Genomic DNA, 25,432 nt, shown 5'->3' on the forward strand with positions numbered 1-25,432 from the left:
GGGGCGGGGTCGCGGGCAGCGGGGGGGCCGCGGGTCGGAGGAAGGGGGCGAGGGCTGGGGGGGCGGGGGCGAGGGCTGGGGGGGCGGGGGCGAGGGCTGGGGGGGCGGGGGCGAGGGCTGGAGGCGGGGCCGCGGGCAGGCGGGTGGATTCGCGGGCTGGGGGCGGGATCGCGGGCAGCGGGGGGGCCGCGGGCCGGAGGAAGGGGGCTGGGGGCGGGGACTCCGCTGGCGCCATGGCGGCCGATCCGAGACTCGAGTTGGATGAGCGGCTTCGGGAGGCCGCAAGTGTCGGGGATCTGTTGGCCGTGCGGGAGTTGCTAGGCCGCGGGGCCAGTGTGAACGGCCGCAATTCAATGAACGGATGGTGAGTGCGATAGAGCCCGAGATCAGAATCAGTCCAGCGGAAAGAACAGCACTCCAGGCCCCGCACCGAGTCAGTACTGAGGGAGCGCCGCACTGTCAGAGGGTCAGTGCTGAGGGAGCGCCGCACTGTCAGAGGGTCAGTGCTGAGGGAGCGCCGCACTGTCAGAGGGTCAGTGCTGAGGGAGCGCCGCACTGTCAGAGGGTCAGTGCTGAGGGAGCGCCGCACTGTCAGAGGGTCAGTGCTGAGGGAGCGCCGCACTGTCAGGGGGTCAGTACTGAGGGAGCGCCGCACTGTCAGCGGGTCAGTGCTGAGGGAGCGCCGCACTGTCAGCGGGTCAGTGCTGAGGGAGCGCCGCACTGTCAGAGGGTCAGTGCTGAGGGAGTGCCGCACTGTCAGAGGGTCAGTGCTGAGGGAGCGCCGCACTGTCAGAGGGTCAGTGCTGAGGGAGCACCGCACTGTCAGAGGGTCAGTGCTGAGGGAGCGCCGCACTGTCAGAGGGTCAGTGCTGAGGGAGCGCCGCACTGTCAGCGGGTCAGTGCTGAGGGAGTGCCGCACTGTCAGAGGGTCAGTGCTGAGGGAGCACCGCACTGTCAGAGGGTCAGTACTGAGGGAGCGCCGCACTGTCAGAGGGTCAGTGCTGAGGGAGCGCCGCACTGTCAGCGGGTCAGTGCTGAGGGAGCGCCGCACTGTCAGCGGGTCAGTGCTGAGGGAGCGCCGCACTGTCAGCGGGTCAGTGCTGAGGGAGCGCCGCACTGTCAGCGGGTCAGTGCTGAGGGAGTGCCGCACTGTCAGAGGGTCAGTGCTGAGGGAGCGCCGCACTGTCAGAGGGTCAGTGCTGAGGGAGCGCCGCACTGTCAGCGGGTCAGTGCTGAGGGAGCGCCGCACTGTCAGAGGGTCAGTGCTGAGGGAGCGCCGCACTGTCAGAGGGTCAGTGCTGAGGGAGCGCCGCACTGTCAGCGGGTCAGTGCTGAGGGAGTGCCGCACTGTCAGAGGGTCAGTGCTGAGGGAGCACCGCACTGTCAGAGGGTCGGTGCTGAGGGAGCGCCGCACTGTCAGCGGGTCAGTGCTGAGGGAGCGCCGCACTGTCAGAGGGTCAGTGCTGAGGGAGCACCGCACTGTCAGAGGGTCAGTACTGAGGGAGCGCCGCACTGTCAGAGGGTCAGTGCTGAGGGAGTGCCGCACTGTCAGAGGGTCAGTGCTGAGGGAGCGCCGCACTGTCAGCGGGTCAGTGCTGAGGGAGTGCCGCACTGTCAGAGGGTCAGTGCTGAGGGAGTGCCGCACTGTCAGAGGGTCAGTGCTGAGGGAGCGCCGCACTGTCAGAGGGTCAGTACTGAGGGAGCGCCGCACTGTCAGAGGGTCAGTACTGAGGGAGCGCCGCAGTGTCGGATGGACTTTCTTCTGGAGAAGACCTTCAACTGAAGCCCAATCTTCTATTTCTGAACCATTGAAAATGATATGAGACTATTTTGATGAGAAGCAAGTTTTTTTTTCCCCAGTATCCTGAAGCCAATATTTATCTCATCCAACTTTGTAAACGAAACAGATTGTCTGGTCACTGCATGGATGCAGATTGCAATGATCAGCTTTTTCTTTATTCCTTTTAACCTCAGAGCTGCAGAAAGAGCTGCTTGGTGACTATCTGGTGGGCCAATTTGGAATTAAGCAATGTATGAATCTTAATTGAAGATTGTACCGGCAAGTAAATTAACAAAACAACCTAGTAACAGTTTGGGTACAGGTTTTGTCTTGACTCTGTGGAATGTAACAGCTCCTGTTTTGGTCAGCAGTGAGGGACAGGATGGTGTGACCATGAATGAGGCAGGTAAACATACATGCAACATATGTGTTAGGAGTAGGAATTGGCCAATTGGATCTTGCTCTGCCATTCAGTATGATCATGGCTGATCTGTTGGTAACCTCCCACCTACCCCTGCTAACATTTCATCCACTTATTTACCAGGAATATGTCTACCACTGCCTTGAAAATATTTGAAGATTCCTCTTTCACTGCCTTTTGAGGAAGACTTTCCAAAGACAGTCAACCTTCTGAAAGGAAAAAACTCTCCTCATCTCCCTTTAACATTAGTGACCCCTTATTTTAACGCGCTCTCATAGTTCTAGATTCTTCTGTAAGAGGAAATACCCTCTCCGCATCCATCCTGTCAAGGATCTTCAGGTTATTAGATGTTTCAATCCAATCACCTGTAACTCTTCTGACTGGACCAAGCAGACAGCAGTGAAAGAGCTTCAGGCTTTGCGATTATCCATCAGGTTTCAGTTGCTTTCAACCTGTCTGGATGAAAGTGAGGTCTGCAAGGTGGATGAGCAGACTGGCCAAGGCACAATGGTGCAGGAAGCCTTTAAAGTTAGCGGGGGTGGGGGGGAAATCACAAAGGAATGTAGTTATAGGGAGTGATTAGTCAGGGGGATGAATACTGTCCCCTGCAGCTGAGAGCAGGAATCCCGAAGGCTTTGTTTACCAGATGCCAGGGTTCAGGATATGTGCTCGTGGCTGGAGTGGAACTTGCTTTGGGAGAGGAAGATCTGGTTGTTGTGTCCCATCTTGGTACCAATGACGAAGGGTAGAATGTAAAAAGAGGTTCTGCATGGATAGTATGAGGAGTATAAGAAATAGAACCTCAAAAGTAATTCAGACACGAGCTACATTCAGATTAGTATAGGTAAAGAGGTAGCTCAGTTAATTAATGACAGTATTAGCACAATGTAGAGGGAAGTAAAAATGTCAGGAAATCAGGATGTAGAAGCAATTTGGGTGAGAAATGCTAAAGGCAAGAAGTCACATGTTGGAGTCATATACAGGCTCCCTAAGAGTAACTACATGGTAGGTTGGGGAATAAAGCAAGAATTAATAGGATTTTGTAAGAAAGTTAAGGTAACGTCATGGGGAGTATTAATCTACATGCAGACTGGAAAAATCAAATGGGCAAAGGTAGTGTCGATGAGGAGTTCATAGAATGTTTTTGGGATAGTTTTTTTTGACTACATTCCAGGGCTAACCAGACAGCAGGTTATACAAGACCTGGCATTGTGCAACGAGATAGGATTAATTGATGACCTAATTGTGAAGGTGCCCCTAGGTATCAACGATCGTAACAGGATTGATATTTTATATTCGATTCAAAAAAGAGATAAGTGGGTCCAAGAGTAGTATTTTAAACCTAAGTCAGGCAATTAAGAGGGCATGAAAGCAAAACTAGTAAAATGAACTGACATTAGGTAAAGGATAAGTCGATGGAGATACATTGGTAGATCTTTCAGAATATGCAGAATAGATACATTCCTACAAGAAAGGAGAACTCAAAGGGGAGTTAACTAGAATCATAGAATCCCTACAGTGCAGATGAGGCTATTTGGCCCATCAGGTCTGGACCAATTGTCTGACAAAATATTTTACCCAGGCCCTCTCTTCATAGTCCCACGCATTTAGCATGGTCAATCCACCTAATAAGCATGTCTTTCAGACTGTGGGAGGAAACATGAGCACCCGGAGGAAACCCACACAGATATGAGGAGAGCATACAAACTCCACACAGATAGTCATCCAAGGTGAGAATTGAACCTGGAGCTGAGGCAGCAGTGCTAACCGCACTGGATAGAGGTGGAGAGGTTCTTCCCGCTCAGAAAGGACAGTAGGACTAGAGGGCACAGCCTCAGGATAAAGGGGGGGCGGTTTAGAACGGAGTTGAGGAGGAACTTCTTCACTCAAAGGGTGGTGAATCTCTGGAATTCTCTGCCCGTTGAAGTGGTGGAGGCTGCCTCGCTAAATATTTTTAAGACGCGGGTTGATGGGTTTTTGATAAGCGAGGGGATTAAGGGTTATGGGGAGAGGGCGGGAATGTGGAACTGAGACACAACAGATCAGCCATGATCTTATTGAATGGCGGGGCAGGCTCGAAGGGCTAGATGGCCTACTCCTGCTCCTATTTCTTATGTTCTTATGTTCTAACCGCTGTGCCACCATGCTGCCCAAAAAAAGTTAAATAGTATCACACTTAAAGAAAAAGCATATAATTGTGCAAAGATGAGTGGCAGGTCAGAAGATTGGATAGAATATATAAAACAACAAACAATGATTAAATGATTAATGAGAAGGAAAAAATAAAGTACAAGAGAAAGCTAACTTGAAATATAAAGACTGATAATTTCTATGGATATATTTGAAAAGAAAAGAGTTAACAAAGTGAGCATTAGTCCGATAGAAAGTAAGTCTGGGGAAATAAGAATGGAAAATAAGAAGATGGCAGATGAATTGAGTCAGTGTTTCGTGTTGGTCTTCACTGTAGAGGATACAAGTAGTGTCCCAGAAATAGCTGTAATTCAGAAAATGAAGGGAGGGAGAAACTCAGGAAAATTATAGTCACCAGGAAAGGGATACTGAGCATGTTGTTGGAGCTGCAGGCTGTCAAATCCCCAAGTCCGGATTCACTTCATCCCAGGGACTTAAAAGTGGCTTGTGAGAGAGTTGATGATTTGGTTTTAATTTTCCAAAATTCACTAGACTAATGAAGGTTCTATTAGATTGGAAAATGTGAAAGTAACTTCGTTATTCAAAATGGAAAGTTAATCACACAGTAGTACAGCACAGAAGAGGTCCTTCGGCCCATCAAGTCAGCACCGACACATGAAATGCCCTAACCTGCCCACTTAATCCCACTTGCCAGCACTTGACCCATAATCTTGGATGTTATGGCGTGCCAAGTACTCATCTAGGTATTTTTTAGCCTAACATCTGTCATAGGGAAACTGTTCAAAGCCATTATTAAGGATGTTGTGGGGGTGGCACTTTGGTAAATTCACGGTAATCAGAGTCAACAAGGTTTTGTGATAGGGAAATCATGTTTACGCAATTTATTGGAGTTCTTTGAAGAAGCAACGCTGAAGGGAATCAGTGGATATTCTGTAATTAGATTTCCAGAAGGCATTTTATAAGATGCTGCATCAAAGAGTGTGAAAAATAAAAGCTCATGGTGTAGGGAGTGACATATTGGCATGGATAGAAGATTGGCTAGGCTTATTTGGGACTTTTTCTGTTTTTAAATTCATCTATGGAATGTGAGCATCACTGGCTGAGGCAGCTTTTGCCCATCTCTTGATGCCCTCAAGAAGGTGGCAGAATGTGATGAGTGGTGTGCCACAGGGTTCAGTGCTGGGGCCTCACTCTTTACAATTTATATAAATGATTTGGGTGAAGGGAGTGAAGGTATGGTTGCTAAGTTTGCCGATGCTACAAACGGACATAAAAATAATATACTGTGGATGCTGGAAATATGAAATAAAATAGAAAATGCTGGAAAAACTCATTAGGTTTGGCACCATCTGTGGAGAGAAAAACCAAGTTGATGTTTCGAGTTGGTACGACTTCTACAGAGCAGAGTCTGAAGTAGAGTCATACAAACTCAAAATGTAAACTCTGTTTTTACAAAGTGAGTGGGCAAAGATTTGGCAAATGGATGATTATGTGGGCAAATGTGAAATAGAAATGGCCCATTTTGACAGGAAGAATGAGAGATTACAGAGCTCTGAGGTGCAGAAGGATCTGGGTATCCCAGTGCATGAATCACAAAAAGCTGGTATGCAGGTACTGCAAGTAGCAAGGAAAACTAATAGAATGTTATAGTTTATAGTGAGGGGAATTGAATACAAAAGTGTAGAGATTATGCCTCAGTTATTGATGAAAATGCGTCTAAAATACTGTGTGCAGTAAAGAAGGATGTAAACGCATTAGAAGCAGTTCAGAGAAGGTTTACCAGACTAATACCTGGATTGGACGGGTTGTCATATGAGGAAAGGTTGGACAGGCTAACCTTGTGTCTGCTGGAGTTTAAAACAGTAAGAAGCGACTTGATTGAAACATTTCTCCTGAGGGGTATTGACAGGATGAATGTGGAGAGGATGTTTCCTCTTCTGGGAGAATCTAGAACTAGGGGTCACTGTTTAAAAATAACAAGTCACTTAAGCCAGTGATGAGGAGAATTTGCTTATCTGACGGTCATGAGTCGTGAAACACTTCCTCAAAAGCCGTTGGAAGCAGAATCTTTGAATATTTTGAGGCAGAGCTAGATAGATTCTTGATTAATAATGGGGTGAAAGTTTACTGGGGTAGGTGGGAATGTGGGGTTGAATTTACAATCAGATCAGCCATGACAATGGATGGTGGAGCAGGCTTGAGGGGCTGAGTGGCCTCCTCCTGTTCCTAATTCATATGTTTAAATGTATTGATGTTTGTGGGACCTTGCAGTGTGCAAATTGGCTGCAATTCCTAAGTTGCAACAATGATCACATTTTGAAACATTTGTACATGAATTAGGATGCTCTGAGGCTGAGAAATGTGCTGTCGAAAATCAAATGCTTTTTCCCTGGAATATTCAGACTAAAATCATCTCCATTCGTTATTTATATTGATGTCAAAAACCTGTGACTTAAAAAAATAAGGAAAAGCAAATTCAAAACTGTGGAAGTCTTCCATTTCAGTTCCTTATTTCCGCATTCATGGTGTGATGGTAATCTCTTGCTCTCTACTGCCATCCTTTCAAAAAGTGTGGCCAGCAATCCCTGGCACATTCTAGACAAACTCTCTTCTGCTGTTCAGTTGTTTCTGTGGCCTGTCTTGATTGTCTTGCTTGTATTACAGGACCTGTTTGCATTGGGCTTGCAAACGCGGTCACGGCCAGATTGTGTCCTACTTACTTGAAGCTGGGGCTGATAAAGATATCCTCACAAATAAAGGTGAAAGTGCAGCACGGCTCACAATGAAACCGGAAATCCGAGCAATGCTAGGAGGTGACGTGCTGACATTTTTATTCTTCTTCTTATCCTGTCAATCGGTGCATCATTTTTTTTTGTCTATCTGACTCTGTATTTTAGTATTTATTTCATTCTGAAATTCCCATCCCTGTATCTCTCCCTTCCCTCCCTCCATCTCTCTGGGGTGTAATATTGTCTAAGGTCAAATATCCCTCTCACTCTCGCTGTAAACCTCAGCTCATCCCAAACTTTTCTCTAATTTACACCAAGACTTCCTCATCTATCAGTCCCTTCTGTCACTGACTCACATTAGTTCCCAACACAATAATATCTTCATTTGAAACTTACTTTGTGTCCTAGTCTCTCCATGGTCTCAATCCTCCCTAATTCTGTAACCTCCTCCATTTTGCATAGTGGTTATCCTAAGGGGAGAAAGTAGCATAGTTATTGTTACTGGACTACTAGTCCAGAAAGCCAGAGCAAGATCTGGGGACCTGTGTCCAAATCTCGCCGCAGCTGATGATGAAAGTTGAATTGAATTTATCCAGCGTTTTTTGTTTATACTTCAGTTTCCCAGATTTTCAAATGCATTACAATTGCTGAAAACTCATTAGTATCTTGATGATTATCGTTGACCACAAACTGAACTGAACCTGCCATATAAATATTGTGGCTACCAGAGTAGATCAAAGGCTGGGAATTCTGTAGTGAGCAACTCGCCTCCTGTCTCCCCAAAGCTATTCTGCCATCTATAAGGCACAAGTTAGGAGAATTAATAGTGGGGAACAATGAAATGGCAGAAATGCTAAATCAATACTTTGCCTCTGTTTTCACAGTGAAGGACAGTAGTAACCTACAGGTACGAGAAAGGATAGGACTTAGAACAATCAACATGGGTAGGGAAAAGGTACTCAGCAAACTATTGGGATTGAGGGCAGACAAGTCCTCCAGGCCTGAAGGCCTACATCCTAGGGTATTAAAGCAAGTGGCAGTAGAAATAGTGGATCCATTGGTTATAATATTCCAGAATTCTCTGGACACAGGAAAGATCCCAGTGGATTGGAAAATTGCTAATGTAACACCCTTATTCAAAAAAAGAGAGAGGCAAAATGTGGGAAATTACAGACCGATTAGTTTGATGTCTGTTGTTGGGAAAGTGTTAGAATTAATTATCAAGGAAGCAATATCAGGACATTTTACAAATTCAAAACGCTATCCATCAGAGTCAGCATGGTTTTATGAAGGGCAAATCATGTTTGATTAATTTGCTAGAGTTCTTCGAAGATGTAACAAGCAAAGTGGGTAATGGGGATCCTGTAGATATAGTATATTTGGACATCCAGAAAACATTTGATTAGGTGCCACACGAAAAGTTAATTCATAAGGTTAGATAATGTGGGATTAGGGGTAATTTATTATCTTGGATAGTGACTGGCTGATGGACAGAAGTCAGAGAGTCAGGATAAATGGGTTTTTTTCTGGAACTAACTAGTGGGGTACCACCAGGTTCAGTCCTTGGGCCCCAGCTATTTACAATCTATATTAATGACTTGGATACAGTGATAGAAGGCTCTGCAGCCAGATTTACAGATGACACAAAAATAGGTGGTTCAGTAAATTGCAATGAGGAAATAAGACCCTTACAAATGGATATAGATTGGTTAGGAGAGTGGGCCAAAATGAGGCAGATGGAGTTTAATGTGGATAAGGGTAAGGTCATACATTTTCATCTGAAAAATGGGAAGGTGGCTTATTATCTACATGGGGAGAGACTTTGGAGTGCTCGTTCTTGAGTCACAGAAAGCAAATGGAATGTGGCATTTAGAGATAAAGGAATAGAATATAAAAACGTAAGGAAGTATTGTTGCAATTGTATAAGACATTGGTGAGGCCGCATCTGGAGTATTGTGCAGTTTTGGTCCCATTATTTGAGGAAAGATGTGGCATTGGAGGCAGTTCAGAGGAGGTTCACTATATTGATTCCAGAGATGAGCAGTTTGTCATATGCAGAGAGATTGCACAGTTTCGAGGTATACTCTCTGGAATTTAGAATAATTAGGGGATATCAAATGATAAAAGGTATGGATAAAGTAGATGTGGAGCGGACGCTTCCTCTTGTGGGGCATTCTAGGACGAGAGGTCACAGTCTTAGGATAAGGGGCAGCAAATTTAAAACAGAGTTGAGGAGAAACTACTTCTCCCAAAGGGTTGTGAACCTGTGGAATTCGCTACTCCAAAATGTGGATGCTGGGACAGTGATTAAATTTATGGAGGAATTTGGCAGATATTTAATTGTGATTGGGTTGAAGGGTTATGGAGAGAAGGCAGAAAATGGGGAGCATATTGAGCATGATCTAATGGCAGAGCAGACTCAAGGGGTTGAATGGTCTAATTCTGCTCCCATATCTAATGAATTTATGATAAAGAACAAAGAAAAGGACAGTACAAGAACAGGCCGTTCGGTCCTCCAAGCCTGTGCTGATCATGGTGCCCTAATTAAAAAAAAAAATCCTCTTGCCCTTACTTGGTCCATAGCCCTCTATTCCCTCCCAATTCATGTACCCATCCCAGTGCCTCTCAAATGTTGCTAATGTGCTTGTTTCCACTACCACCTCTGGCAGCATGTTCCAGGCACCAACCACTCACTGCATGAAAAAATTGCCCTGCATATCTCCTTTAAACATTCCCCCTCTCACCTTGAACCTGTGTCTCTTTGTAATTGACACTTCCGCGCTGAGAAAAAGCCTCTGACTATCCATCCTGTCTATGCCTCTCAAGTTTGTAAACCTCTATCAGGTCTCCCCTCAGTCTTTCCCGTGAAAACAATCCTAGTTTATTCAACCTCTCCCCAACACCCTGAAGCCCAGACAACATCCTGGTGAATCTTCTTTGCACTCTCTCCAAAGCTTCCACATCCTTTTGGTAGTGTGATGACCAGAACTGCACGTAATACTCCAAATGCGGTCTAACCTAGGTCTTATATAGCTGATGGAATACTCTCCATGGTCTGGATGCAGCTCCAACAACACTTGAGAAGCTCAACATCATCCAGGACAAAGCAGCCCGCTTGATTGGCACTCCATCCATCACCATTACAGTTCACTTCTTCCACTCCTAAGTAAATAAAAGTAATAGCAGCAGCACCATGTACCAGATGCATTGCGATAACTCATCAAGTCTCCCACAACTTCATCCTTCAAACCTACCACCTAGAAAGACAAGGATGGGAGCATCACCATCTGCAGGTTCTCCCCAAGTGACTCACCAGCCTATTGGAAATGTACCACTGTTCCTTCACTGTCACTGGGTCAAAATCCTGGAGTTCCATTCCTAACAACACATGGACTGCAGCAGTGCAAGAAGGTGGCGCACTATCACCTTCTCTCGGGAAGGGCAATAAATGCTGATCAAGCCAACAACTCCCACACCCCACAAATTTAAAAAGTTTCCCCAAGAACTCAGTGCTTCCCTAAGTTCAGTGTGCTCAGCTGTTCAAAGCTGTGGAATCTCCTCCTTGCAGCTCACCATCTCTCGCTCTACTCCTTCATGACACTTGTTGAAATCTACTTATTTGGTCTAGTTTATGGTGGCTCAATAGACAGCTCTCTCACCTCTGAGTCAGAAGGTTGTCAGTTCAAGTCTCGCTCCAAGAACTTGAGCACAAAATTCTAAGCTGACAGTCCAATGCAGTACTGAGGGAGTGCTTCACAGTCAGAGGTGTCGTACTTTGATAAACATTAAATCAGGGCCCTGAATGTCCCCTCAGGTGAATGTAGAAACTTCCACCGTCACCTCAGAAGATCAGAAAAGCAGATTGTCTGTCTGGTCATTTTTACATTGCTGTTTGTGTGCAAGTTAGCTACTACAAACCCCAACATCATATCAGTAAAGTCTTTGATGGGCTGTAAAGCATTTTATTACATGCAGCAGTTGTGAAAGGTATTATACAAATGCAAAGCTTTTTTCCTGTATTTCTTTATCTGCCCTAATATCTCTTTATATAACATCAATCAAATATTGTCTGCTAATGCTGTTATAAAGCACCTTCAGATAAATGCTGGCCTACCTGGTGGTGTCCACATCCCATAAAAAGATTTTTTTCAGATGTGTAACTACATTAAAGATGCTATGTTAATACAAGCTGTTTACTGTGTGGAGCAGGGAGGATGATTTGAAGAATGTACTCATTGCTGTTTACTTTCTCCCTGCAGTTGATGAGGATTCAGAGCTGGTGATTAATGGAGAATCTCAGCTTCCATTCCTGCCCAACTACCTGGCAAATCCCCCCCTCCCGCACATGGGGAACCAGGAGGCCGACAGCGCCAAGCCTTCAGCAACTGGTCTCACACCATCACCAACACTGCAAGCACAGAACGGAGCACCATTTGGACCCCCAGCAACTTTTCAGCCCCTATTTTTTACTGGTGCTTTCCCTGTAAGCGAGCGAGGTATGGATACTGGCTACGTGACAGATTGTGTGCGTACAGAGAGGGCATGTTCCTCCCAGCGTACTCTGCAGTGGCAGTTTATGATTCTGCTTCTATTTTCATTGCGCCAACATCACAGAATAACACCCAAATTTCACCAACATTTGTGTTGTTAATGTGGATAACAATGTGATAATAACCAAGTAACCTAGTTTCTGTGATATTGATTGAGGGATGTGTTGGTCAGGAGTGAGATGGTCATGTTTGTTGCACAACATTAAACCTTAAAAAATATACGGAGAATATGTTGTGAAAACCCTACAGAATATATACAGAACAGTGATTAACACCCTATGGAATGTGTACAGAACAGTGATTAACACCCTATGGAATGTGTACAGAACAGTGATTAACACCCTATGGAATGTGTACAGAACAGTGATTAACACCCTATGGAATGTGTACAGAACAGTGATTAACACCCTATGGAATGTGTACAGAACAGTGATTAACACCCTATGGAATGTGTACAGAACAGTGATTAGCACCCTATGGAATGTGTACAGAACAGCGATTAGCACCCTATGGAATGTGTACAGAACAGTGATTAACATCCAACAAAATATATACAGAAAAGTGATTAACACCTTACAGAATATAAACAGGATAATGAATAACACACTACAGAATACATACAGGACAGTGGCTAATACCCTATAGATTATTTACAGAGCAATGATTAACCCCTACAGAATATACACTGAAAAGTGATTAACATCCTACAGGATATAAGCAAGACAATGAGTAACATCCTACAGAATATAAATAGGGCAGCAATGAAACAAAATCATTTATGGGTTGTGGGTGTCACCAGGTAGGCCAACATCTGTCCATCTCGAGTTGTCCTTGATGGTGAACTGCCTTCTCTAACTGTGAGGCCATCCTAAACTGGGTATTCTGTAATGAGAGGAATAATTGACAATCTAGTTCTGCGAGGCCCTTGGGGACAATGAATGATAATATAATAGAATTCTTCATTAAGATGGAGAATGACCTCATTGATTCTGAAACCAGGTCCTGAATCTAAATAAAGGAAACAATGATATGAGGTGTGAGCTGGCTGTGTTGGATTGGGAAATGTTACGTAACGGGATGACGGTGGATCGGCAATAGCAAACATTCAAGGAGCACACAGGTGAACTCCAACAATTGTTTATTCCTGCCTGGAACAAAAGTAGAACTGGAAAGGTGGCCAAACCATGGCTTACCGGGGAAATGAGATAGTATTAGATCCAAGGGAAAAACACGCAAATTGGCCAGAAACAGCAGACTGAGGATTGGGAGCAGTTTAAAAATCAGCAAAGGAGGACCAAGGGATTGATTCAGAAGGGGAAAATAGAGTCTGAGTGTAAGCTTGCAGGGAGCAAAGAAACTGACTGTAAAATTTTATTTTGGTATGTGAAGAGAAAAAGATTGGTGAAGGTAAATGTAGGTTCCTTGCAGTCAGAAAAGGGGGATTTATAATGGGGAACAAAGAAGTGGCTGAGCAACTAAATGCACACCTTTGTTTTGTATTCACAAAGGATACAAATAACATATCAGAAATATTGGGGAACAAAGGGTTTAATGAGAGGGAGAAACTGAAGGAGACCATAGCAGAACGGTATTGGGGAAATTGATGGGATTGAAGGTCAATTTGTAGGGGCGTTTTAAGAGGTGAAATATTGAAATGAACTCTAGCAAATACAAAGACCAGCAATGACAATGGTCAATAAAGAACTTTCAATGTATGCTGGGCATTCCAACACTTCTCAAGTTACATCACATTGACAATATAATTATACAATTCTCATAAGTCATTTTACACACCCACTGGTTCATCCCAGTCAGAAGTGAACCAATCATTATTAATACATTATTAGTAAATATATGCCTTGGCCAATTAACATTTATTCTCAGACAGCATGGGAACATTGGTTATGAGTGATTTCTGACTTTTTCTCATGGCCACTTGTTGGTTACTTTGGCTTAATACTTTGTCTATTCATTAAGCTGTCTGGGATCACTAGCTTCGTCCTTGGCTGATGAAATCTTCTATTCATGAGCCAATGCCAACAAGAGCTATGCTTCTGTGAGTGTATTATAAAGAATGTCGTTCACTTTACTTGATTACTTCCCATGGTGCCATAGAACTCTGTGCCATTAGCCAAGATCTATGCTTTTTCAATAACATTTTCAGAAATACATGTTTGAATTCTTTAACTATGGTTATATGTGTTTCTATGCAAACAATACCTCTATAAAATATATGTACAGAGGAGATGACGGGTAAGGTTTTCACTCAGGGTGGTGGGTGAGTGGAATAGGCTGCTGTCGGTGGTGGTGGTGGAGGCAAACTCGTTGGGGTCTTTTAAGAGACTCCTGGATGAGTACATGGGATTTAATGGGATTGAGGGTTATAGATAAGCCTAGTAGGTAGGGATATGATCAGCGCAACTTGTGGGCCGAAGGGCATGTTTATGCTGTCGTGTTCTATGCTCTATGTATAAGGCAGTCTTTGATTCTTACCCTAAGTTAATCCACTCTGTTTTAATAATCTTTATTACTGTTTTAATCCCAGGGTATTTTGAATCCCTCTAATATCGATAAATCCCCAGGCCTTAAATCTTAATCCCAGAGTACTAAAGGAGGTGGCACTGGAAATAGTGGATGCATTGATGGTCATCTTCCAAGAGTCTGTAGAATGGAACATTCCTACAGATTGAAGGTAGCTAATATAACCCCACTATTTAAAAAGGGAGATAGACAGACAACAGGGAATTATAGACCTGTAAGCCTGGGAAAATGCTAGAGTCCTTTATAAAAGATTTTACAGCAAAACACTTGGAAAATAGTGGCAGAATCGGGCAGAAACAGCATGGATCTATGAAAGGGAAATCATGCTTGACAAATCTACTCTAATTCTTTGAGGATATAACCTGGAGAGTTGTTAGGGGGAACGGGGCAGAGGATGTAGTTTATTTGGACTTTTAAGAGGCTTTCAAAGGGTTTCTTCATACACCAGTTGTGAAAGGTAAGCATGCAGGTTCAGCAGGTGGTAAAGAAGGCAAATGTAATATTGCCCTTCATAGTGAGAGGATTCGAGTTTAGGAGCAGGGATGTCTTGTTGCAGTTATACAGGGCCTTGGTGAAACCACACCTGGAATTATTATGTGCAGTTTTGGCCTTAACTGAAGAAGGATGTTCTTGCTATGGAAGGAGTCCAAAGTTGATTTACGAAATGATTCCTGGAATAGTAGGACTGGCGTAAGAGGAGAGATTGAGTCAGTTGGGATTATATTTGCTGGAGTTGAGAAGAATGAGAGGAGATTCCATAGAAACTTATAAAATTCTAACAGGACTAGACAGAATAGATGCAGGAAGGTTGTACCCAGTAGTGAGGGAGTCCAGATGCAAGGGTCACAGTCTAACAATAAGGGGTAAACTATTTAGATGGAGATGAGGAGGCATTCCTTCACCCAGAGAGTGGTGAGCCTGTGGAATTCACTACCACAGAAAACAGTTGAGGACAAAATATTGTATGTTTTCAAGATAGAGTTAGGTATAGCTCTTGGAGCTAAAGGGCTCAAAGGATATGAGGAAAAGTGGGAACAGGTTACTGAGTCGGATGATCAGTCACAATCATAATGAATGGTTCAGCAGCCTCGAAGGGCCAAATGGCCTCCTCCTGCCTCCATTTTCTACGTTTCTTTGAATATGTACAGGATAGTGATTCACATCCTACACTACAGAACATTACAGCACAGAAACAGACCTTTTGGCCCTTGGCTGTGCTGAACCATTTTTCTGCCTAGTTCGGAACTGCACCTGGACCATATCCCTCCACGCCCCTCTCATCCATGTACCTGTCCAAGTTTTTCTTAAATGTTAAAAGTGAGCCAGCGATTAACACCCTACAGAATATATACAGGGCTGTGATTAACACCTACGGAATATAAGGACAGTGGCTGTTATATGGTATGTATGATGTGGAGATGCTGGTGTTGGACTGGGGTAAACACAGTTAGAAGTCTCACAACGCCAGGTTAAAGTCCAACAGTTTATTTGGTAGCAAAAGCCACTAGCTTTCAGAGTGCTGCTCTTTCATCAGGTAATTGGGAGTTCTAGTCACTTGATTACCTGTAAAGACTCGCATTCCAACCATTATTTTGTAAATTGAGTTTGTGTCTTTATATGCCTATTTGTGAACTGAACTCCCACTCACCTGACAAAGGAGCAGCACTCTGAAAGCTGTGGCTTTTGCTACTAAATAAATCTGTTGGACTTTAACCTGGTGTTGTGAGACTTTTTAATATGATATATAAGCAGGGGGTGGCTATAATGCTGGAAAGGATATGTACACTATATGCCTAGTCTCACTAAAAGGTGTCCAGAAGTTGTTGTCTCATTGATATGGTTAATTCTCAACTGTCCTTGCTGAAACCACTGCAGTTAGTGCAGGGCTCAGGTGGAGAAAAATGCAGAAATTCCTGAGCCTGAGATTGCAGACTGGGCTAGGACTGTGGCAGCTACACCTGTTCAGAATGATTCATGGCAGAATGGCCATGTTTCACTGCTCTAAACTGCTGTTTTCTTTCATTTTGCAGAGCTGATATTGAAAGTTCGCATTCAGAATCCTGCTATCAGGGACAATGACTTCATCGAGGTGGAACTCGATCGAAGGGAACTCACCTACCAGGCACTCCTCACAGTGTGCAGCCAGGAGCTCAGTATCCAGCCCGAGCAAGTGGAAAAGATCAGGAAACTACCCAACACACTGCTCCGAAAGGTAATAGAAATATCCCACACCCCTCACTGTAACATTCTGATATATCCCACACCCCTCACTGTAACACTCTGATATATCCCACACCCCTCACTGTAACACTCTGATATACCCTGCACCCCTCACTGTAACACTCTGATATACCCTGCACCCCTCACTGTAACACTCTGATATACCCTGCACCCCTCACTGTAACACTCTGATATACCCCACACCCCTCACTGTAACTCTCTGATATACCCCACACCCCTCACTGTAACACTCTGATATAACCCACACCCCTCACTGTAACTCTCCGATGTACCCAAATATTAGAATAAATTCCCATTGATAATATTTCATTTGTGATAAAAACAAATATTGGAAAGACAGAGCTGGTTGGCAATATCTCTGGAGAGAGAAATACAATTCATGTTTTTTTTATTCACATGTGGGACATGGGCACCACTGGCTGTCCAGCATTTATTGCCCATCCCTAGTTGCCCAAGGGCAGTTGAGAGTTAACCATATTGCTGTGCCTCTGGAGTCACATGTAGGCCAGACCAGGTTATGTTGGCAGATTTCCTTCCCTGAAGGACATTAGTGAACCAGATGGGTTTTTCCAACAATCGATAGTGGTTTCATGGTCATCAATAGATTCTTAATTCCAGATTTTTAAAATTAAATTCAAATTCCATTATCTGCTGTGGGTGGGATTCAAACCCAGGTTCCCAGAACGTTAGCTGAGTTTCTGGGTTAATAGTCTCGCAGTAATACCACTAGGTCATTGCCTCCCTGCCATGTGGAAGGACAGTGATATCCTTCCAATAGAACTGTAGAATGTTGGACAGAAAGGAAGGCGAGTGATCAAGTGGAATGGCTGAGAGTGCAGGATGAAAGTTTTAATTCTCTGTTCCACTCCCACTCAATCCTTCTGTCCTCAGTTTCCTAAACAATTCCAGTGAAGCAGGAAAAGCACCTCATCTTTCATTTAGACGCTTTCCTGCCTTCTGGCTTCAACATGGACTTTAGCTGTTTCAGATTATTAACTGCTTCAGGAGCTGTGGTTAATAATTCTGCTTTTGTCATTTACAGGTAGCCTAAATACATCTTTCTTTACTCGTCCCCTTACCATCTCCATTGGCCTTGCAGTATAGTCCAATTTGTCCTATCTCCCCCCTTATCTCACATCTTCCCTTTCTCCCTCTGCCTTTCCCTAACTTTGTATTGATGCTGAACCTGTCACATCTCAAACATGTTTTATTTGACTTCATGTTTAGGATAAAGATGTTTCGAGGCTCCAGAATTTCCAGGAGTTGGAGTTGGTTTTATTGAGAGGTGACACAAACCCGATGTCCACCCCAGCTGCTCTAACCGAACGACCTTGCTACAATCAGGGAGCTGCTACACTGACCTATTGAAACTGCCTTCCTGAGCTCACTGTGACAAACCATCCCAGCCACTCCTGGGAAGCGGAAGCCTGTTGCTGTCTGTGAGAGGGGGCAAGTTTCAATGTGGGCCGAATGGCCATCCCTGCTCGTTGATGTCTAAAAGATCATATCCAGTGGTTACTGGAGAATCACTAACACTACTTTAAACTGCCTCCCCTCAGAATTAATAAAAACTAATTCAATGTATCAAACACTCCCATCCTGTCAACCCCACTCTTCCCTAACCTGGACTCTCTTATCTCATCCTGGCAGTTCTGGTGAGGATACTTCAGACGTGCAGAGAGTATGAGGAGGTCAGCAAGCGGGTGTGGTGGGTAGGGGGTGTGAGGAGCTGGGGACCAGGTGGGGGATGTTGGCTGGTGAATTCCCGCCATTTTGTAAATGGGATATTTGGGGTTTGATTTGCATTGTCCTCTGCTCATTGGAGAACTTGGCAGGTTTTTTGAATTGTGCTGCATTTCCATTGGAATAAAGAACAGTAAGCACAGGAACTTGGCCTGCTGCCCACCACCAGCCCCACCCCTGTCCCTGACAACCTCCCACCACCACCACCCCCCCATTGCCCCCATCCTGGTGCATTCACCAAGTCAACAATTTATTTTTTTAAGAAAACTCTAAAATGAGACAGACTATTTTTCTATTGTCACCGTTGCTGCCACCCAGTATCAGGGGAAAGGATTTGAGTCTGCATTCTCTTCCACTTTTGTAAGCAGCTTGAGTGTTTGTTGATGGTGACCTTATTCACGGTGAGTCCGGCTTGATGTTGCAGAGACACAGCTCCCTTTAACTCCCAGAGTTGGTGCTTACTCTGACATCACTTACTGAACCTATGCATTTAGAGATTTGCTATTTTTATATCCACCTTTCCCTTTACTCCCATATTCTGAAGCACTTTTTCAAAATGTTATAGTCAGGAATTGAATGCATAATAACTGTATAATTATCAATAAAGCGAGGTTTGTGTGTAGTGAAATGACCAAGGTTTGTGTGTAAGTGTTTGGGATGTAATTGGTGTCTGAATATTCATTTATGTTTACATGTGCCTGTATGTCTGTCTGCAATTGCATGTGTCTGTTAACACGCATGTCTCTGTTTACATATCCATTAGTATGTGCAACTATGTCTGCATGACTGTTAACATGTACACAGATTTACACAGCTCTGGATCCACTAACGCTCCTGTTCTTATCTGCAAAGAGGTCAATGTTTAGTTTTCCTGCCGTAGTCCATTATTAATGTGTGAATTGATGATTAGAGGAAACGTTCAGCTGGTTCATCTCTCCTGTTTTCTGGATAATGGGAACTTCAGCAGAAATCTCTTCGAAGATTCTTTTAGCTCTTAAATATTGGAGAGTCCAGCAGAGGGAGCTGCTGTACAGGAGCAGCAAGACAGGCTCTCACATAAGGCAGTAATTGACAATTGTACAATCCGTGTGTCTCAGTGTCAGCTCCTGTACGGTCTGCGTGTGTCTCAGTGTCAGCTCCTGTACGGATTGTGTGTGTGTTTGTATCAGCTCCTGTATGGACTGTGTGTGTCTCAGTGTCAGTTCCTGTACAGTCTGTGTGTGTGTCTGTGTCAGTTCCTGTACCGTGTCTGTGTCAGTTCCTGTACGCTCTGTGTGTGTGTCTCAGTGTCAGCTCCTCTATATGTTCCGTGTGAGTCTCAGTGTCAGCTCCTGTATGCTCTGTGTGCGTCTCAGTGTCAGTTCCTGTACGGTCTGTGTGTGTGTCTTAGTGTCAGCTCCTGTGTGTCTCACACACACAGACATGGAGCGTACAGGAGCTGACACTGACACATACACACAGGACGTTGTGGGAGGCTAGGGAGGAAATTGTGGGTCCTCTAGCCGAGATTTTTGAATCATCGATAGTCACAGGTGTGGTGCCTGAAGATTGCAGAGCGGCAAATGTTGTGCCTTTTGTTTGAAAAAGGCTGCAGGGAAAAGCCTGGGAACTACAGGCCAGTGAGCCTCACATCTGTGGTGGGTAAATTGCTGGAAGATATTTTGAGAGACAGGATCTACAGGCATTTAGAGATGCAAGGACTGATTAGGGACAGTCAACATGGCTTTGTAAGTGGAAAATCATGTCTCAAATTTGATTGAGGTTTTTTGAAGGGGTAACCAAGAAGGTAGATGAGGGCAGTGCAGTTGATGTTGTCTACATGGACTTCAGCAAGGCCTTTGACAAGATACTGCATGGTAGGTTGTTGCATAAAGTTAAATCTCACGGGATCAGGGTGAGGTATCTAAATGGATACAAAATTGGCTTCTTGACAGAAGCCAGAGGGTGGTTGTAGAGAGTTGTTTTTCAAACTGAAGACCTGTGACCAGCGGTGTGTCTCAGGGATCAGTGCTGGGTCCACTGTTACTTGTCATTTATATTAGTGATTTGATGAGAATATAGGGGACATGGTTAGCCAGTTTGCAGATGACACCAAGATTAGTGGCATAGTGGACAGTGAAGAAAGTTATCTCCAATTGCAACGGGATCTTGATCAGTTGGGCTAGTGGGCTGACGAATGGCAGACGGAGTTTAATTTAGACAAATGCGAGGTGATGCATTTTGGTAGATTGAACCAGAGCAGGACTTCCTCAGTTAATGGTAGGGCGTTGGGGAGAGTTACAGAACAAAGAGATCTAGGAGTACACGTTCATAGCTCCTTGAAAGTGGAGTCACAGGTGGACAGAGTGGTGAAGAAGGCATTCGACATGCTTGGTTTCGTGGGTCAGAACATTGAATACAGGAGTTGGGACATTTTGTTGAAGTTGTACAAGACATTGGTAAGGCCACACTTGGAATACCGTGTGCAATTCTGGTCACCCTATTATAGAAAGGATATTATCAAACTAGAAAGAGTGCAGAGAAGATTTACTGGGACTTGATGAATAAAGAGAGGCTGAATAGACTGGGACTTTTTTCTCTGGAGTGTAGGAGGCTGAGGGGGGTGATCTTATAGAGGTCTATAAAATAATGAGGGACACAGATCAGCTAGATAGTCAATATCTTTTCCCCAAAGGCAGGGGAGTCTAAAACTAGAAGGCATAGTTTAAGATGAGATGGGAAGATACAAAAGTGTCCAGAGGGGCAATTTTTTCACACAGAGGGTGGTGAGTGTCTGGAACAAGCTGCAGCGGTAGTAGTAGAGGCAGGTACAATTTTACTTTTTAAAAAGCATTTAGATAGTCACATGGGTACAATGGGTATAGAGGGATATGGGCCAAATGCAGGCAATTGGGACTAGTTTAGGGGTTTAAAAAAAAAAGGGCAGCATGGAAAGTTGGGCCGAAAGGCCTGTTTCCATGCTGTAAACCTCTATGACTCTATGAGCTGACACTGAGACACACACATGGAGCGTACAGGAGCTGACACTGAGACACAAACACATACACACATACATGGAGTACACTCCATGCTCTGTATAGGAGCTGACATTGACGCATACACGGAGTGTACAGGAGTTGACACTGACACACGCAAATGGACCATACAAGAGCTGACACTGAGACTCAGTGTCAGCTCCTGTACGGTCTGTGTGTCTCAGAGTCAGCTCCTGTACGGTCTGTGTGTGTGTCTCAGAGTCAGCTCATGTCCGATCCGTGTGTGTGTCTCAGTGTCGGCTCCTGTCCGATCCGTGTGTGTGTCTCAGTGTCGGCTCCTGTCCGATCCGTGTGTGTGTCTCAGTGTCGGCTCCTGTCCGATCCGTGTGTGTGTCTCAGTGTCGGCTCCTGTCCGATCCGTGTGTGTGTCTCAGTGTCGGCTCCTGTCCTATCCGTGTGTGTGTGTGAGGTACCTCACAAGAGGTTATTGCCGAAGGTCAGGGGACATGGAGTTGGGGGTAGGGTGTTAGCGTGGATAGAGGATTGGTTGTCAAATAGGAGGCAGAGAGTGGGGGTCAATGGGTGCTATTTGGATTGGCGGATGGTGACTAGTGGAGTGCCCCAGGGGTCGGTGCTGGGGCCTCAGCTATTTACCATTTATATAGATGATCTGGAGGAGGGAACCGAGTGTAGGGTGTCGAAATTTGCTGATGACACCAAGATTGGGGGAAAGGCAAATTGTGCGGAGGGTGTGGAGAGTCTGCAGAAGGATCTAGATAGGCTGGGCGAATGGGCCAGGAACTGGCAAATGGAATTTAATGTTGGCAAGTGTGAGGTGGTCCACTTTGGTAGGAAGAATGGTAGGAAGGACTATTACTTATGTGGCGAAAAACTGCAGCAGGCGACGGTGCAGAGGGACCTCGGGGTCCTTGTGCATGAGTCGCAAAAACCCAGCTTGCAGGTGCAGCAGGTGGTCAGGAAGGCGAATGGGATGCTGGCCTTCATAGCGAGGGGGATTGAATATAAAAATAGGGAGGTCTTGCTGCAGCTGTATAGGGCATTGGTGAGGCTGCAGCTGGAGTACTGTGTGCAGTTTTGGGCGCCGCACCTGTGCAAGGATATTTTGGCCCTGGAGGGAGTGCAGAGGAGGTTTACTAGGCTGATACCGGAGTTGAGGGGATTGAGCTATGAGGAGAGGCTGAATAAACTGGGCTTGTACTCGTTAGAGTTTAGAAGAATGAGGGGAGATCTCATTGAGACGTATAAGATGATGAATGGGATGGATAGGATAGAGGTGGAGAGACTCTTCCCGCTCAGAAAGGACAGTAGGACTAGGGGGCACAGCCTCAAGATAAAGGGGAGGCGGTTTAGAACGGAGTTGAGGAGGAACTTCTTCACTCAAAGGGTGGTGAATCTCTGGAATTCTCTGCCCGTTGAAGTGGTGGAGGCTGCCTCGCTAAATATATTTAAGACGCGGGTTGATGGGTTTTTGATAAGAGAGGGGATTAAGGGTTATGGGGAGAGGGCGGGAATGTGGAACTGAGCCACGACAGATCAGCCATGATCTTATTGAATGGCGGGGCAGGCTCGAAGGGTTAGATGGCCTACTCCTGCTCCTATTTCTTATGTTCTCAGTTTCGGCTCCTGTCCGATCCGTATGTGTGTCTCAGTGTCGGCTCCTGTCCGATCCGTGTGTGTCTCAGTGTCGGCTCCTGTCCGATCCGTGTGTGTCTCAGTTTCGGCTCCTGTCCGATCCGTGTGTGTCTCAGTTTCGGCTCCTGTCCGATCCGTGTGTGTGTCTCAGTGTCGGCTCCTGTCCGATCCGTGTGTGTCTCAGTGTCGGCTCCTGTCCGATCCGTGTGTGTCTCAGTTTCGGCTCCTGTCCGATCCGTGTGTGTGTCTCAGTGTCGGCTCCTGTCCGATCCGTGTGTGTCTCAGTGTCGGCTCCTGTCCGATCCGTGTGTGTCTCAGTGTCGGCTCCTGTCCGATCCGTGTGTGTGTCTCAGTGTCGGCTCCTGTCCGATCCGTGTGTGTGTCTCAGTGTCGGCTCCTGTCCGATCCATGTGTGTGTCTCAGTGTCGGCTCCTGTGCGTGGGGGTTAAGGGGGATGATGACTCTGGTACTGTCATGTTTCAATGCTGCTGAATGTGATTTGAAGCAAAGTGCTGAACAGTGAAAAGCTTGGGTTAATCGTGTGTTTGTATTTTATTTTCTCACTATTTCAGTTCGAAATATAAATGAGCAGCAAATTGTTTTTGATAAAACAAAGCGTCTGTTAAACCTCTTCAAGCTGCCACTCAGGGAGTGAGTGTGCCGGAATGTAGTCACCTCCGTTCCTGTCCCCACTGCAGTGACAGTATTTATAACACTGAGGTGGGATGGTGTGAAGCACAAGATATCACATGGGCCTTAATCTGGGATTGCTGGCATTGAAATGGAGCCTGGTTCAGAGCAGCTCTGCTCATGGGCAGGATGGCACAGTCTGGAGCAACTCAGTCACCAGTCTGACTTAAACCTCATTATTTCCAAAATATTGAATTCCACACTAATCTGGTACTTTCTGGAGATCTCCCCATTGCACTGCTCACATTATAAACAGCATCAACTCCATTATCAGAGGGACAGCAAAACCTGTTCTGGTGAGCATTTAACCCTGGAACACACAACTTTTGAAAAAACCTACATCTGACACTGAACTTTACTCTGTATTTAACACTATCCTGGGAGTGTTTGATGGGGACAGTGTAGAGGGAGCTTTACTCTGTATCTAACCCTGTGCTGTACCTGTCCTGGGAGTGTTTGATGGGGGACAGTGTAGAGAGAGCTTTACTCTGTATCTAACCCTGTGCTGTACCTGTCCTGGGAGTGTTTGATGGGGACAGTGTAGAGGAAGCTTTACTCTTTATCTAACCCTGTGCTGTACCTGTCCTGGGAGTGTTTGATGGGGACAGTGTAGGGGAAGCTTTACTCTGTATCTAACCCTGTGCTGTACCTGTCCTGGGAGTGTTCGATAGGACGGTAAGAAGTCTAACACCAGGTTAAAGTCCGACAAGTTTATTTGGTAGCAAACACCACTAGCTTTCGGAGCACTGCTCCTTCATCAGGTGAGTGGGAGTTCTGTTCACAAACAGGGCATATAAAGACACAAACTCAATTTACAGAACAATGATTGGAATGTGAGTCCTTACAGGTAATCAAGTTTTAAAGGTACAGGCAATGTGAGTGGAGAGAGCGTTAAGCACAGGTTAAAGAGATGTGTATTGTCTCCAGACAGGACAGTTAGTGAGATTTTACAAGTCCAGCCAAGTCTGGGGGTTACAAATAGTGTAACATGAACTCAAGGTCCCGACTGAGGGCGTCTTCATGTGTGTGGAACTTGGCTATCAGTCTCTGCTCAGTGATTCTGCGTTGTCATGTGTTGTGAAGGCCGCCTTGGGAGAATGCTTACCTGAAGATCAGAGGCCAAATGCCTGTGACCGCTGAAGTGTTCCCCAACAAGGAGAGAACAATCTTGCCTGGTCATTGTTGAGCAGTGTTCATTCATCTGTTGTCTTAGCATCTGCATGGTCTCCCCAATGTACCATGCCTCGGGACATCCCTTCCTGCAGCGTGTCAGGTAGACAACATTGGCCGAGTTGCAAGTGTATGTACCGTGTACCTGGTGGATAGTGTTCGCATGTGAGATGATGGCATCCATGTCGATGATCCGGCACATGTTGCAGAGGTTGCTGTGGCAGGGTTGTGTGGTGTTGTGGTCACTGTTCTCCTGAAGGTTGGGTGGTTTGCTGTGGACAATGGTCTGTTTGAGGTTGCGGTTATTTGAAGGCAAGAAGTGGGGGTGTGGGGATGGCCTTGGCGAGATGTTCATCTTCATCAATGACGTGTTCAAGGCTCCGGAGAAGATGTAGTAGCCTTCAGCATGTTATTGATGAAGACGAACATCTCGCCAAGGCCATCCCCACACCCCCACTTCTTGCCTTCGAACAACCGCAACCTCAAACAGACCATTGTGCGCAGCAAACCACCCAACCTTCAGGAGAACAGTGACCACGACACCCCACGCTTCGGGTAAGCGTTCTCCAAGGTGGCCTTCATGACACACAACAGCGCAGAGTCACTGAGCAGAGACTGATAGCCAAGTTCCGCACACATGAGGATGGCCTGAACCGGGATCTTGGGTTCATGTCACACTATCTGTAACCCCCATGATTTGCCTGGGCTTGCAAAACCTCACTAACTGACCCGGCTGGATACAATACACATCTCTTTAACCTGTGCTTAACCCTCTCTCCACTCACATT

General features: G+C 45.4%; 1 protein-coding gene across 1 annotated transcript; it reads left to right on the plus strand.

Annotated features, from left to right (window-relative positions):
* The first annotated feature begins 218 nt into the window (after window positions 1-218).
* ankrd40 (ankyrin repeat domain 40) lies at window positions 219-18,787 on the plus strand. The gene is made up of 5 exons (XM_080209259.1): window positions 219-364; window positions 7,017-7,165; window positions 11,341-11,577; window positions 16,203-16,384; window positions 17,641-18,787. Exons 1-5 carry the CDS (start codon window positions 234-236, stop codon window positions 17,779-17,781), a joined length of 840 nt encoding a protein of 279 aa, XP_080065385.1. The 5' UTR covers window positions 219-233; the 3' UTR covers window positions 17,782-18,787.
* The last annotated feature ends 6,645 nt before the right edge of the window (window positions 18,788-25,432 follow it).

The sequence above is a fragment of the Carcharhinus amblyrhynchos genome, chromosome 21 (assembly GCF_965287045.1).
Source record: "Carcharhinus amblyrhynchos chromosome 21, sCarAmb.v2.hapA, whole genome shotgun sequence".
Taxonomy (NCBI): domain Eukaryota; kingdom Metazoa; phylum Chordata; class Chondrichthyes; order Carcharhiniformes; family Carcharhinidae; genus Carcharhinus; species Carcharhinus amblyrhynchos.

What these genes read in the sequence shown, in the direction of transcription:
- ankrd40 (XM_080209259.1), top strand. Translation starts at nt 234, where the DNA reads ATGGCGGCCGATCCGAGACTCGAGTTGGATGAGCGGCTTCGGGAGGCC. An exon ending in CGCAATTCAATGAACGGATG is followed by an intron (nt 365 to 7,016) that starts GTGAGTGCGATA and finishes CTTGTATTACAG; the next exon opens with GACCTGTTTGCATTGGGCTT. An exon ending in AATCCGAGCAATGCTAGGAG is followed by an intron (nt 7,166 to 11,340) that starts GTGACGTGCTGA and finishes TTCTCCCTGCAG; the next exon opens with TTGATGAGGATTCAGAGCTG.